The 13489-nt window shown below is 41.5% G+C and overlaps 1 protein-coding gene across 1 annotated transcript in view; it reads right to left on the reverse strand.

The window, feature by feature from the left end:
• Positions 1-13489, reverse strand: part of LOC115123089 (slit homolog 3 protein-like) — a 516835-nt gene that overhangs the window by 119469 nt on the left and 383877 nt on the right. Inside the window, 1 exon segment of the mRNA XM_065018507.1 lies at positions 2859-3002. Coding sequence (XP_064874579.1) covers positions 2859-3002 — 144 coding nt within the window.

A 13489-nucleotide genomic window follows, 5' to 3' on the forward strand; every position in this document is an offset into this window, starting at 1 on the left:
TGATTCCATGTTATATATGAGGGGACAGTTAGATAAACATGATTCCATGTTATATATGAGGGGACAGTTAGATAAACATGATTCCATGTTATATATGAGGGGACAGTTAGATAAACATGATTCCATGTTATATATGAGGGGACAGTTAGATAAACATGATTCCATGTTATATATGAGGGGACAGTTAGATAAACATGATTCCATGTTATATATGAGGGGACAGTTAGATAAACATGATTCCATGTTATATATGAGGGGACAGTTAGATAAACATGATTCCATGTTATATATGAGGGGACAGTTAGATAAACATGATTCCATGTTATATATGAGGGGATAGTTAGATAAACATGATTCCATGTTATATATGAGGGGACAGTTAGATAAACATGATTCCATGTTATATATGAGGGGACAGTTAGATAAACATGATTCCATGTTATATATGAGGGGACAGTTAGATAAACATGATTCCATGTTATATATGAGGGGACAGTTAGATAAACATGATTCCATGTTATATATGAGGGGACAGTTAGATAAACATGATTCCATGTTATATATGAGGGGACAGTTAGATAAACATGATTCCATGTTATATATGAGGGGACAGTTAGATAAACATGATTCCATGTTATATATGAGGGGACAGTTAGATAAACATGATTCCATGTTATATATGAGGGGATAGTTAGATAAACATGATTCCATGTTATATATGAGGGGACAGTTAGATAAACATGATTCCATGTTATATATGAGGGGACAGTTAGATAAACATGATTCCATGTTATATATGAGGGGATAGTTAGATAAACATGATTCCATGTTATATATGAGGGGACAGTTAGATAAACATGATTCCATGTTATATATGAGGGGACAGTTAGATAAACATGATTCCATGTTATATATGAGGGGACAGTTAGATAAACATGATTCCATGTTATATATGAGGGGACAGTTAGATAAACATGATTCCATGTTATATATGAGGGGACAGTTAGATAAACATGATTCCATGTTATATATGAGGGGACAGTTAGATAAACATGATTCCATGTTATATATGAGGGGACAGTTAGATAAACATGATTCCATGTTATATATGAGGGGACAGTTAGATAAACATGATTCCATGTTATATATGAGGGGACAGTTAGATAAACATGATTCCATGTTATATATGAGGGGACAGTTAGATAAACATGATTCCATGTTATATATGAGGGGATAGTTAGATAAACATGATTCCATGTTATATATGAGGGGACAGTTAGATAAACATGATTCCATGTTATATATGAGGGGACAGTTAGATAAACATGATTCCATGTTATATATGAGGGGACAGTTAGATAAACATGATTCCATGTTATATATGAGGGGATAGTTAGATAAACATGATTCCATGTTATATATGAGGGGATAGTTAGATAAACATGATTCCATGTTATATATGAGGGGACAGTTAGATAAACATGATTCCATGTTATATATGAGGGGACAGTTAGATAAACATGATTCCATGTTATATATGAGGGGACAGTTAGATAAACATGATTCCATGTTATATATGAGGGGACAGTTAGATAAACATGATTCCATGTTATATATGAGGGGACAGTTAGATAAACATGATTCCATGTTATATATGAGGGGACAGTTAGATAAACATGATTCCATGTTATATATGAGGGGACAGTTAGATAAACATGATTCCATGTTATATATGAGGGGACAGTTAGATAAACATGATTCCATGTTATATATGAGGGGACAGTTAGATAAACATGATTCCATGTTATATATATATGAGGGGACAGTTAGATAAACATGATTCCATGTTATATATGAGGGGATAGTTAGATAAACATGATTCCATGTTATATATGAGGGGACAGTTAGATAAACATGATTCCATGTTATATATGAGGGGACAGTTAGATAAACATGATTCCATGTTATATATGAGGGGACAGTTAGATAAACATGATTCCATGTTATATATGAGGGGATAGTTAGATAAACATGATTCCATGTTATATATGAGGGGACAGTTAGATAAACATGATTCCATGTTATATATGAGGGGATAGTTAGATAAACATGATTCCATGTTATATATGAGGGGACAGTTAGATAAACATGATTCCATGTTATATATGAGGGGAAAGTGGTGCACTTCCAGGAATGTCAGCCGTTAACGTTTTATTCATCAGATAAATGTTAATTTATTTATACGTTGTCTTCTGGGTGGTCATGGGTAAGAGGCATAACATCTTAATAGTTTTCTCATTTTAATACTGATCATGTCTGACAAGTTAATCTCAGACATAACATTGCATCATCGCCATCAACTAAAATGTTGCCTCATTTCGAATCATGTTCCATTGGACCGCGAGACAATATTTCGAAAGCAGCCATTTTCACAAGGACATTTGCCATGATGTTGCTAGCTTTGGAAAGATAAACTATATTTTGTCGATGCTCCAGGGGCGGTCATAAATAGAAACTATTAGTGGCTTGATAACGAGCGAAGAGAGACTCCAACAAAACAAGCTTGTAATTACCAAGACCATCTGCAGCAGTATTCTGTAGCCATGGAGAGCTGTGATAGCACACTGTAGGTTGTCTGTCTTTCCAGAACCAGGGCTGGGTTAGGAGACATCTCTCAAACAGTCAGGTGGTGGGGGGAAGAGGGGATGAGGAGGAGAGGTGGGTAGAGGACGATGGGAGGGAGGGAGATGAGACTTCCGTGGAGAGGGAGTGATCTCACAGACAATCAGGTGGTGTGTGGTGAGGAGAAGAGGAGGGAGAGGGAGAAAGAGAGTGTGTAAGGGAGTGGGGAGACTTACATGGTGGAGAGGGAGTGCAGTGTGGTGAAGGCTCCCGGGGTGATGGTGGAGATTCGGTTGTCATAGAGTGACAGCAGGCGTACGGAGCTCAGGCCTGTGAAGGTGGTGTTGTCCACACAGCCTAGATGGTTACTCCTCAGCATCCTGTCGTGGAGACACGCACGCACACACACACACACACACACACACACACACACACACACACACACACACACACACACACACACACACACACACACACACACACACACACACACACACACACACACACACACACACACACACACACACACATCATGGTGAGATGGGAAACCAATAGGAACACTGTGGTACAGGAAAAACTCCAGGTCCTAGTTGTACTGTTTCTCTGTTATGTGATGGTAGGCTGTGAGACTGTTAGACATGTTGAACATGTCCCCTGCTCTAGGGCTGTGTGGTTGGGGCCTTGTATAATCCAATGTTATTGTGACTAGAAGTGTTCTGGCCCAAAAGGGGAGTTTGTTTTGGAGCGGGATAAAGGGAAGGGGCTTCTAAACTAAATGGTTAGGGTAACGGAGAGAGGGGGGCTAAACTAAATGGTTAGGGTTAGGGGGTTAAACACTGAGAGGGGGGTCTAAACTCCAAATGGTTAGGGTTGGGTTAACGGGAGAGAGGGGGGCTAAACTAAATGGTTAGGGTTAGGTTAACGGAGAGAGGGGGGGGCTAAACTAAATGGATGAGAGAGAGGGGGGGTGTCTAAACTAAATGGTTAGAGTTAGGTTAACGGAGAGAGGGGGGTCTAAACTAAATGGTTAGGTTGGTTAACGGAGAGAGGGGGGGTCTAAACTAAATGGTTAGGTTAGGTTAACGGAGAGAGAGAGGGGGTAACGGAGAGAGAGAGGGGGTGTCTAAACTAAATGGTTAGAGTTAAGAGAGGGGGGGTCTAAACTAAATGGTTAGAGTTAGGTTAACGGAGAGAGGGGTGGTCTAAACTAAATGGTTATGGTAACGGAGAGAGGAGGTTCTAAACTAAATGGTTAGAGAGGTTAACGGAGCAGGGGGGGCTAAACTAAATGGTTAGGGTTAGGTGAACGGAGGAGGGGGGGCTAAACTAAATGGTTAGGGTTAGCATCCTAAAACTAAATGGTTAGGAGAGAGACGGGGTGTCTAAACTAAATGGTTAGAGTTAGGTTAACGGAGAGAGGGGGGTCTAAACTAAATGGTTAGGGTTAGGTTAACGGAGAGAGGGGGGCTAAACTAAATGGTTAGGGTTAGGTTAACGGAGAGAGAGAGGGGGTGTCTAAACTAAATGGTTAGAGTTAGGTTAACGGAGAGAGGGGGGGGTCTAAACTAAATGGTTAGGGTTAGGTTACGGAGAGAGGGGGGTCTAAACTAAATGGTTAGGGTTAGGTTAACGGAGAGAGGGGGTCTAAACTAAATGGTTAGGGTTAGGTTAACGGAGAGATGGGGGGTCTAAACTAAATGGTTAGGGTTAGGTTAACGGAGAGAGGGGGTCTAAACTAAATGGTTAGGGTTAGGTTAACGGAGAGAGGGGGGTCTAAACTAAATGGTTTAGGGGGGGTTAGGTTAACTAAATGGTTAGGGTTAGGGAGAGGGGGTCTAAACTAAATGGGGGGTTCTAAACTAAATGGTTAGGGTTAGGTTAACGGAGAGAGAGAGGGGGGTCTAAACTAAATGGTTAGGGTTAGGTTAACGGAGAGAGGGGGGTCTAAACTAAATGGTTAGGGTTAGGTTAACGGAGAGAGAGAGGGGGGGTCTAAACTAAATGGTTAGGTTAGGTTAACGGAGAGAGAGGGGGGGTCTAAACTAAATGGTTAGGGTTAGGTTAACTAAATGGTTAGGGTTAGGTTAACGGAGAGGGGGGCTAAACTAAATGGTTAGGTTAGGTTAACGGAGAGAGAGGGGGGTGTCTAAACTAAATGGTTAGAGTTAGGTTAACGGAGAGAGAGGGGGTGGTCTAAACTAAATGGTTAGGGTTAGGTTAGCGGAGAGGGGGGCTAAACTAAATGGTTAGGGTTAGGTTAACGGAGAGAGGGGGGCTAAACTAAATGGTTAGGGTTAGGTTAACGGAGAGAGAGAGGGGGTGTCTAAACTAAATGGTTAGAGTTAGGTTAACGGAGAGAGGGGGGTCTAAACTAAATGGTTAGGGTTAGGTTAACGGAGAGAGGGGGGCTAAACTAAATGGTTAGGGTTAGGTTAACGGAGAGAGAGAGGGGGTGTCTAAACTAAATGGTTAGAGTTAGGTTAACGGAGAGAGGGGGGGTCTAAACTAAATGGTTAGGGTTAGGTTAGCGGAGAGAGGGGGTCTAAACTAAATGGTTAGGGTTAGGTTAACGGAGAGAGGGGGGGTCTAAACTAAATGGTTAGGGTTAGGTTAACGGAGAGATGGGGGGTCTAAACTAAATGGTTAGGGTTAGGTTAACGGAGAGAGGGGGGTCTAAACTAAATGGTTAGGGTTAGGTTAACGGAGAGAGGGGGGTCTAAACTAAATGGTTAGGGTTAGGTTAACGGAGAGAGAGAGGGGGGTGTCTAAACTAAATGGTTAGAGTTAGGTTAACGGAGAGAGGGGGGTCTAAACTAAATGGTTAGGGTTAGGTTAACGGAGAGAGGGGGGTCTAAACTAAATGGTTAGGGTTAGGTTAACGGAGAGATGGGGGTCTAAACTAAATGGTTAGGGTTAGGTTAACGGAGAGAGGGGGGTCTAAACTAAATGGTTAGGGTTAGGTTAACGGAGAGAGGGGGGTCTAAACTAAATGGTTAGGGTTAGGTTAACGGAGAGATGGGGGGTCTAAACTAAATGATTAGGGTTAGGTTAACGGAGAGAGGGGGGGGCTAAACTAAATGGTTAGGGTTAGGTTAACGGAGAGAGAGAGGGGGGTGTCTAAACTAAATGGTTAGAGTTAGGTTAACGGAGAGAGGGGGTCTAAACTAAATGGTTAGGGTTAGGTTAGAGTTAGGGGGGCTAAACTAAATGGTTAGGGTTAGGTTAACGGGAGAGAGAGAGGGGGGTGTCTAAACTAAATGGTTAGAGTTAGGTTAACGGAGAGAGGGGGGTGTCTAAACTAAATGGTTAGAGTTAGGTTAACGGAGAGAGAGGGGGGTCTAAACTAAATGGTTAGGGTTAGGTTAACGGAGAGAGGGGGGCTAAACTAAATGGTTAGGGTTAGGTTAACGGAGAGAGAGAGGGGGTGTCTAAACTAAATGGTTAGAGTTAGGTTAACGGAGAGAGGGGGGTCTAAACTAAATGGTTAGGGTTAGGTTAGCGGAGAGAGGGGGGTCTAAACTAAATGGTTAGGGTTAGGTTAACGGAGAGAGGGGGGTCTAAACTAAATGGTTAGGGTTAGGTTAACGGAGAGATGGGGGGTCTAAACTAAATGGTTAGGGTTAGGTTAACGGAGAGAGGGGGGTCTAAACTAAATGGTTAGGGTTAGGTTAATGGAGAGAGGGGGGTGTCTAAACTAAATGGTTAGAGTTAGGTTAACGGAGAGAGGGGGGTCTAAACTAAATGGTTAGGGTTAGGTTAACGGAGAGAGGGGGGTCTAAACTAAATGGTTAGGGTTAGGTTAACGGAGAGATGGGGGGTCTAAACTAAATGGTTAGGGTTAGGTTAACGGAGAGAGGGGGGTCTAAACTAAATGGTTAGGGTTAGGTTAACGGAGAGAGGGGGTGGGTCTAAACTAAATGGTTAGGGTTAGGTTAACGGAGAGATGGGGGGGTCTAAACTAAATGGTTAGGGTTAGGTTAACGGAGAGATGGGGGGTCTAAACTAAATGGTTAGGGTTAGGTTAACGGAGAGAGGGGGTCTAAACTAAATGGTTAGGGTTAGGTTAACGGAGAGATGGGGGGTCTAAACTAAATGGTTAGGGTTAGGTTAACGGAGAGAGGGGGGTCTAAACTAAATGGTTAGGGTTAGGTTAACGGAGAGAGGGGGTCTAAACTAAATGGTTAGGGTTAGGTTAACGGAGAGATGGGGGGTCTAAAATAAATGATTAGGGTTAGGTTAACGGAGAGAGGGGGGTCTAAACTAAATGGTTAGGGTTAGGTTAACGGAGAAAGAGGGGGGTCTAAACTAAATGGTTAGGGTTAGGTTAACGGAGAGAGGGGGGTCTAAACTAAATGGTTAGGGTTAGGTTAACGGAGAGAGGGTGGGGTCTAAACTAAATGGTTAGGGTTAGGTTCACGGAGAAAGAGGGGGATCTAAACTAAATGGTTAGGGTTAGGTTAACGGAGAGAGGGGGGGTCTAAACTAAATGGTTAGGGTTAGGTTAACGGAGAAAGAGGGGGGTCTAAACTAAATGGTTAGGGTTAGGTTAACGGAGAGAGGGGGTCTAAACTAAATGGTTAGGGTTAGGTTAACGGAGAGAGGGGGGTCTAAACTAAATGGTTAGGGTTAGGTTAACGGAGAGAGAGAGGGGGTCTAAACTAAATGGTTAGGGTTAGGTTAACGGAGAGAGAGAGGGGGGTCTAAACTAAATGGTTGGGGTTAGTTTAACGGAGAGGGGGGGTCTAAACTAAAGGGTTAGGTTAACGGAGAGAGAGGGGGTCTAGACTAAATGGTTGGGGTTAGGTTATCGGAGAGAGAGAGGGGGTGTCTAAACTAAATGGTTAGGGTTAGGTTAATGGAGAGAGGGGGGTCTAAACTAAAGGGTTAGGTTAACGGAGAGAGAGGGGGGGTCTAGACTAAATGGTTAGGGTTAGGTTAACGGACAGAGGGGGGGGGGGTCTAAACTAAAGTGTTAGGTTAAAGGAGGGGGAGGGGTGATTCCAAACTTAAGCACAGAGGAAGAAGGAAAAGTGGGAACATCCAACCAGAGCCCCTCTGTGATGAACATCCAACCAGAGCCCCTCTGTGATGAACATTCAACCAGAGCCCCTCTGTGATGAACATTCAACCAGAGCCCCTCTGTGATGAACATCCAACCAGAGCCCCTCTGTGATGAACATCCAACCAGAGCCCCTCTGTGATGAACATCCAACCAGAGCCCCTCTGTGATGAACATTCAACCAGAGCCCCTCTGTGATGAACATTCAACCAGAGCCCCTCTGTGATGAACATCCAACCAGAGCCCCTCTGTGATGAACATCCAACCAGAGCCCCTCTGTGATGAACATTCAACCAGAGCCCCTCTGTGATGAACATTCAACCAGAGCCCCTCTGTGATGAACATCCAACCAGAGCCCCTCTGTGATGAACATTCAACCAGAGCCCCTCTGTGATGAACATTCAACCAGAGCCCCTCTGTGATGAACATTCAACCAGAGCCCCTCTGTGATGAACATTCAACCAGAGCCCCTCTGTGATGAACATGTGAAAGCAGGAAATACTGCATTAGCCTCTAATAAGCAGGGATCAGAGACAGGCAAACTCAATTTAGATCATGCTCCTGGGATTTAAAAGCCTGTAAATTCAATACTGCAGGACAATGACTCCATTCATGTTCCCCTATGCACACCCCCCTCCCCAATTCGCTTCATTAGGACCAAAGCAGCCCCATCAGAAAGCCTTTCTGGACATCAGTTAGGCTACAGAATATGAATTATCTGCTCTCAATTTTGTGTCAAAATAAGGTGGCTATGAGCTGTGACAGCATTTAATCGAGAGAGAGAGAGAGGGGAGAGAGAGAGAGAGAGAGAGAGAGAGAGAGAGAGAGAGAGAGAGAGATGATCGTGGACTACAGGAAAAGGCAGGCCGAACAGGCCCCCATTAACATTGACAGGGCTGTAGAGGAGCAGGTTGAGAGTCTCAAGTGCCTTGGTGTCCACATGTTTATTGTCAATGCATTGTCAATCAATTGTATTTATAAAGCCCTTTTTACATCAGCCAAAGTCACAAAGTGCTGTACAGAAACCCAGCCTAAACCCCCAAACAGCAAGCAATGCAGATGAAGAAGCACGGTCGCCAGGAAAAATTCCTTAGAAAGGCCAGAACCTGGGAAGAAACCTTGAGAGGAACCAGGCTACGAGGGGTGGCCAGTCCTCTTCTGGCTGTGCCGGGTGGAGATTATAACAGAACATGGCCAAGATGTTAGTCTTTTTATTAGCAAAGTCACTCTACCCCTACCTACCTGTATAAATGACCTTGACTAACCTGTACCCCCGCACATTGACTCGGTATTGTTATTTTAGTGTCTTACATTTTATTTTTTACTTTAGTTTATTGAGTAAATATTTAAGTAAATCTAATTATTGAACTGCATTGTTGGATATGAGCTTGTAAGTTAAGTATTTCATAGTAAGGTTGTATTCGGCGCACGTGACAAATACAATTTGATTTGATTTGAAATATAGAGAGGGGGGGCTGTCACTGGGGCTGTTGTTTTACCTTTTAAATATTATTTCCCAGAATGCACTCAGTCATTAGTCTCTAGGCATCTGTTTAGAGAACGGGTCTGTTAGGGAGTGTGTATGTCTGTGAATGTTGTTGATGTATTGTCTGTTTGGGAGTGTGTTTGTCTGTGAATGTTGTTGAGTATACAGTGGTTAGATGTATTGTCTGTTAGGGAGTATGTATGTCTGTGAATGTTGTTGAGTATACAGTGGTTAGATGTATTGTCTGTTAAGGAGTGTGTATGTCTGTGAATGTCTGAATGTTGTTGAGTATACAGTGGTTAGATGTATTGTCTGTTATGGAGCGTGTATGTCTGTGAATGTTGTTGAGTATACAGTGGTTAGATATATTGTCTGTTAGGGAGTATGTATGTCTGTGAATGTTGTTGAGTATACAGTGGTTAGATGTATTGTCTGTTAGGGAGTGTGTATGTCTGTAAATGTTGTTGAGTATACAGTGGTTAGATGTATTGTCTGTTAAGGAGTGTGTATGTCTGTGAATGTCTGAATGTTGTTGAGTATACAGTGGTTAGATGTATTGTCTGTTAGGGAGTATGTATGTCTGTGAATGTTGTTGAGTATACAGTGGTTAGATGTATTGTCTGTTAGGGAGTGTGTATGTCTGTGAATGTTGTTGAGTATACAGTGGTTAGATGTATTGTCTGTTAGGGAGTATGTATGTCTGTGAATGTTGTTGAGTATACAGTGGTTAGATGTATTGTCTGTTAGGGAGTGTGTATGTCTGTGAATGTTGTTGAGTATACAGTGGTTAGATGTATTGTCTGTTAGGGAGTATGTATGTCTGTGAATGTTGTTGAGTATACAGTGGTTAGATGTATTGTCTGTTAGGGAGTGTGTTTGTCTGTGAATGTTGTTGAGTATACAGTGGTTAGATGTATTGTCTGTTAGGAGTGTGTATGTCTGTGAATGTTGTTGAGTATACAGTGGTTAGATGTATTGTCTGTTAGGGAGTATGTATGTCTGTGAATGTTGTTGAGTATACAGTGGTTAGATGTATTGTCTGTTAGGGAGTGTGTTTGTCTGTGAATGTTGTTGAGTATACAGTGGTTAGATGTATTGTCTGTTAGGGAGTGTGTATGTCTGTGAATGTTGTTGAGTATACAGTGGTTAGATGTATTGTCTGTTAGGGAGTATGTATGTCTGTGAATGTTGTTGAGTATACAGTGGTTAGATGTATTGTCTGTTAGGGAGTGTGTATGTCTGTGAATGTCTGAATGTTGCTGAGTATACAGTGGTTAGATGTATTGTCTGTTATGGAGTGTGTATGTCTGTGAATGTCTGAATGTTGTTGAGTATACAGTGGTTAAATGTATGGTCTGTTAGGGAGTATGTATGTCTGTGAATGTTGTTGAGTATACAGCGGTTAGATGTATTGTCTGTTAGGGAGTGTGTATGTCTGTTAATGTTGTTGAGTATACAGTGGTTAGATGTATGGTCTGTTAGGGAGTATGTATGTCTGTGAATGTTGTTGAGTATACAGTGGTTAGATGTATTGTCTGTTCGGGAGTGTGTATGTCTGTGAATGTTGTTGAGTATACAGTGGTTAGATGTATTGTCTGTTATGGAGTATGTATGTCTGTTAATGTTGTTGAGTATACAGTGGTTAGATGTATTGTCTGTTATGGAGTATGTATGTCTGTGAATGTTGTTGAGTATACAGTGGTTAGATGTATTGTCTGTTAGGGAGTGTGTATGTCTGTGAATGTTGTTGAGTATACAGTGGTTAGATGTATGGTCTGTTAGGGAGTGTGTATGTCTGTGAATGTTGTTGAGTATACAGTGGTTAGATGTATTGTCTGTTATGGAGTATGTATGTCTGTGAATGTTGTTGAGTATACAGTGGTTAGATGTATGGTCTGTTATGGAGTGTGTATGTCTGTGAATGTTGTTGAGTATACAGTGGTTAGATGTATTGTCTGTTCGGGAGTATGTATGTCTGTGAATGTTGTTGAGTATACAGTGGTTAGATGTATTGTCTGTTCGGGAGTGTGTATGTCTGTGAATGTTGTTGAGTATACAGTGGTTAGATGTATGGTCTGTTAGGGAGTGTGTATGTCTGTGAATGTTGTTGAGTATACAGTGGTTAGATGTATCGTCTGTTATGGAGTATGTATGTCTCTGAATGTTGTTGAGTATACAGTGGTTAGATGTATTGTCTGTTATGGAGTATGTATGTCTGTGAATGTTGTTGAGTATACAGTGGTTAGATGTATTGTCTGTTCGGGAGTGTGTATGTCTTTGAATGTTGTTGAGTATACAGTGGGTAGATGTATTGTCTGTTAGGGAGTGTGTATGTCTGTGAATGTTGTTGAGTTTACAGTGGTTAGATGTATGGTCTGTTAGGGAGTGTGTATGTCTGTGAATGTTGTTGAGTATACAGTGGTTAGATGTATGGTCTGTTAGGGAGTGTGTATGTCTGTGAATGTTGTTGAGTATACAGTGGTTAGATGTATTGTCTGTTAGGGAGTATGTATGTCTGTGAATGTTGTTGAGTATACAGTGGTTAGATGTATTGTCTGTTAGGGAGTGTGTTTGTCTGTGAATGTTGTTGAGTATACAGTGGTTAGATGTATTGTCTGTTAGGGAGTGTGTATGTCTGTGAATGTTGTTGAGTATACAGTGGTTAGATGTATTGTCTGTTAGGGAGTGTGTATGTCTGTGAATGTTGTTGAGTATACAGTGGTTAGATGTATTGTCTGTTCGGGAGTGTGTATGTCTGTGAATGTTGTTGAGTATACAGTGGTTAGATGTATGGTCTGTTAGGGAGTATGTATGTATGTGAATGTTGTTGAGTATACAGCGGTTAGATGTATTGTCTGTTAGGGAGTGTGTATGTCTGTTAATGTTGTTGAGTATACAGCGGTTAGATGTATTGTCTGTTCGGGAGTGTGTATGTCTGTGAATGTTGTTGAGTATACAGTGGTTAGATGTATTGTCTGTTATGGAGTATGTATGTCTGTGAATGTTGTTGAGTATACAGTGGTTAGATGTATTGCCTGTTAGGGAGTATGTATGTCTGTGAATGTTGTTGAGTATACAGTGGTTAGATGTATTGTCTGTTAGGGAGTATGTATGTCTGTGAATGTTGTTGAGTATACAGTGGGTAGATGTATTGTCTGTTAGGGAGTGTGTATGTCTGTGAATGTTGTTGAGTATACAGTGGTTAGATGTATTGTCTGTTCGGGAGTGTGTATGTCTGTGAATGTTGTTGAGTATACAGTGGTTAGATGTATGGTCTGTTAGGGAGTGTGTATGTCTGTGAATGTTGTTGAGTATACAGTGGTTAGATGTATCGTCTGTTATGGAGTATGTATGTCTCTGAATGTTGTTGAGTATACAGTGGTTAGATGTATTGTCTGTTATGGAGTATGTATGTCTGTGAATGTTGTTGAGTATACAGTGGTTAGATGTATTGTCTGTTCGGGAGTGTGTATGTCTTTGAATGTTGTTGAGTATACAGTGGGTAGATGTATTGTCTGTTAGGGAGTGTGTATGTCTGTGAATGTTGTTGAGTTTACAGTGGTTAGATGTATGGTCTGTTAGGGAGTGTGTATGTCTGTGAATGTTGTTGAGTATACAGTGGTTAGATGTATGGTCTGTTAGGGAGTGTGTATGTCTGTGAATGTTGTTGAGTATACAGTGGTTAGATGTATTGTCTGTTCGGGAGTATGTATGTCTGTGAATGTTGTTGAGTATACAGTGGTTAGATGTATTGTCTGTTAGGGAGTGTGTATGTCTGTGAATGTCTGAATGTTGTTGAGTATACAGTGGTTAGATGTATTGTCTGTTATGGAGTGTGTATGTCTGTGAATGTCTGAATGTTGTTGAGTATACAGTGGTTAAATGTATGGTCTGTTAGGGAGTATGTATGTCTGTGAATGTTGTTGAGTATACAGCGGTTAGATGTATTGTCTGTTAGGGAGTGTGTATGTCTGTTAATGTTGTTGAGTATACAGTGGTTAGATGTATTGTCTGTTAGGGAGTGTGTATGTCTGTGAATGTTGATGAGTATACAGTGGTTAGATGTATTGTCTGTTAGGGAGTGTGTATGTCTGTGAATGTTGTTGAGTATACAGTGGTTAGATGTATTGTCTGTTATGGAGTATGTATGTCTGTGAATGTTGTTGAGTATACAGTGGTTAGATGTATTGTCTGTTATGGAGTATGTATGTCTGTTAATGTTGTTGAGTATACAGTGGTTAGATGTATTGTCTGTTATGGAGTGTGTATGTCTGTGAATGTCTGAATGTTGCTGAGTATACAGTGGTTAGATGTATTGTCTG

This window comes from Oncorhynchus nerka, linkage group LG5 (genome assembly GCF_034236695.1).
Source record: "Oncorhynchus nerka isolate Pitt River linkage group LG5, Oner_Uvic_2.0, whole genome shotgun sequence".
In the NCBI taxonomy this organism is placed as follows: Eukaryota; Metazoa; Chordata; class Actinopteri; order Salmoniformes; family Salmonidae; genus Oncorhynchus; species Oncorhynchus nerka.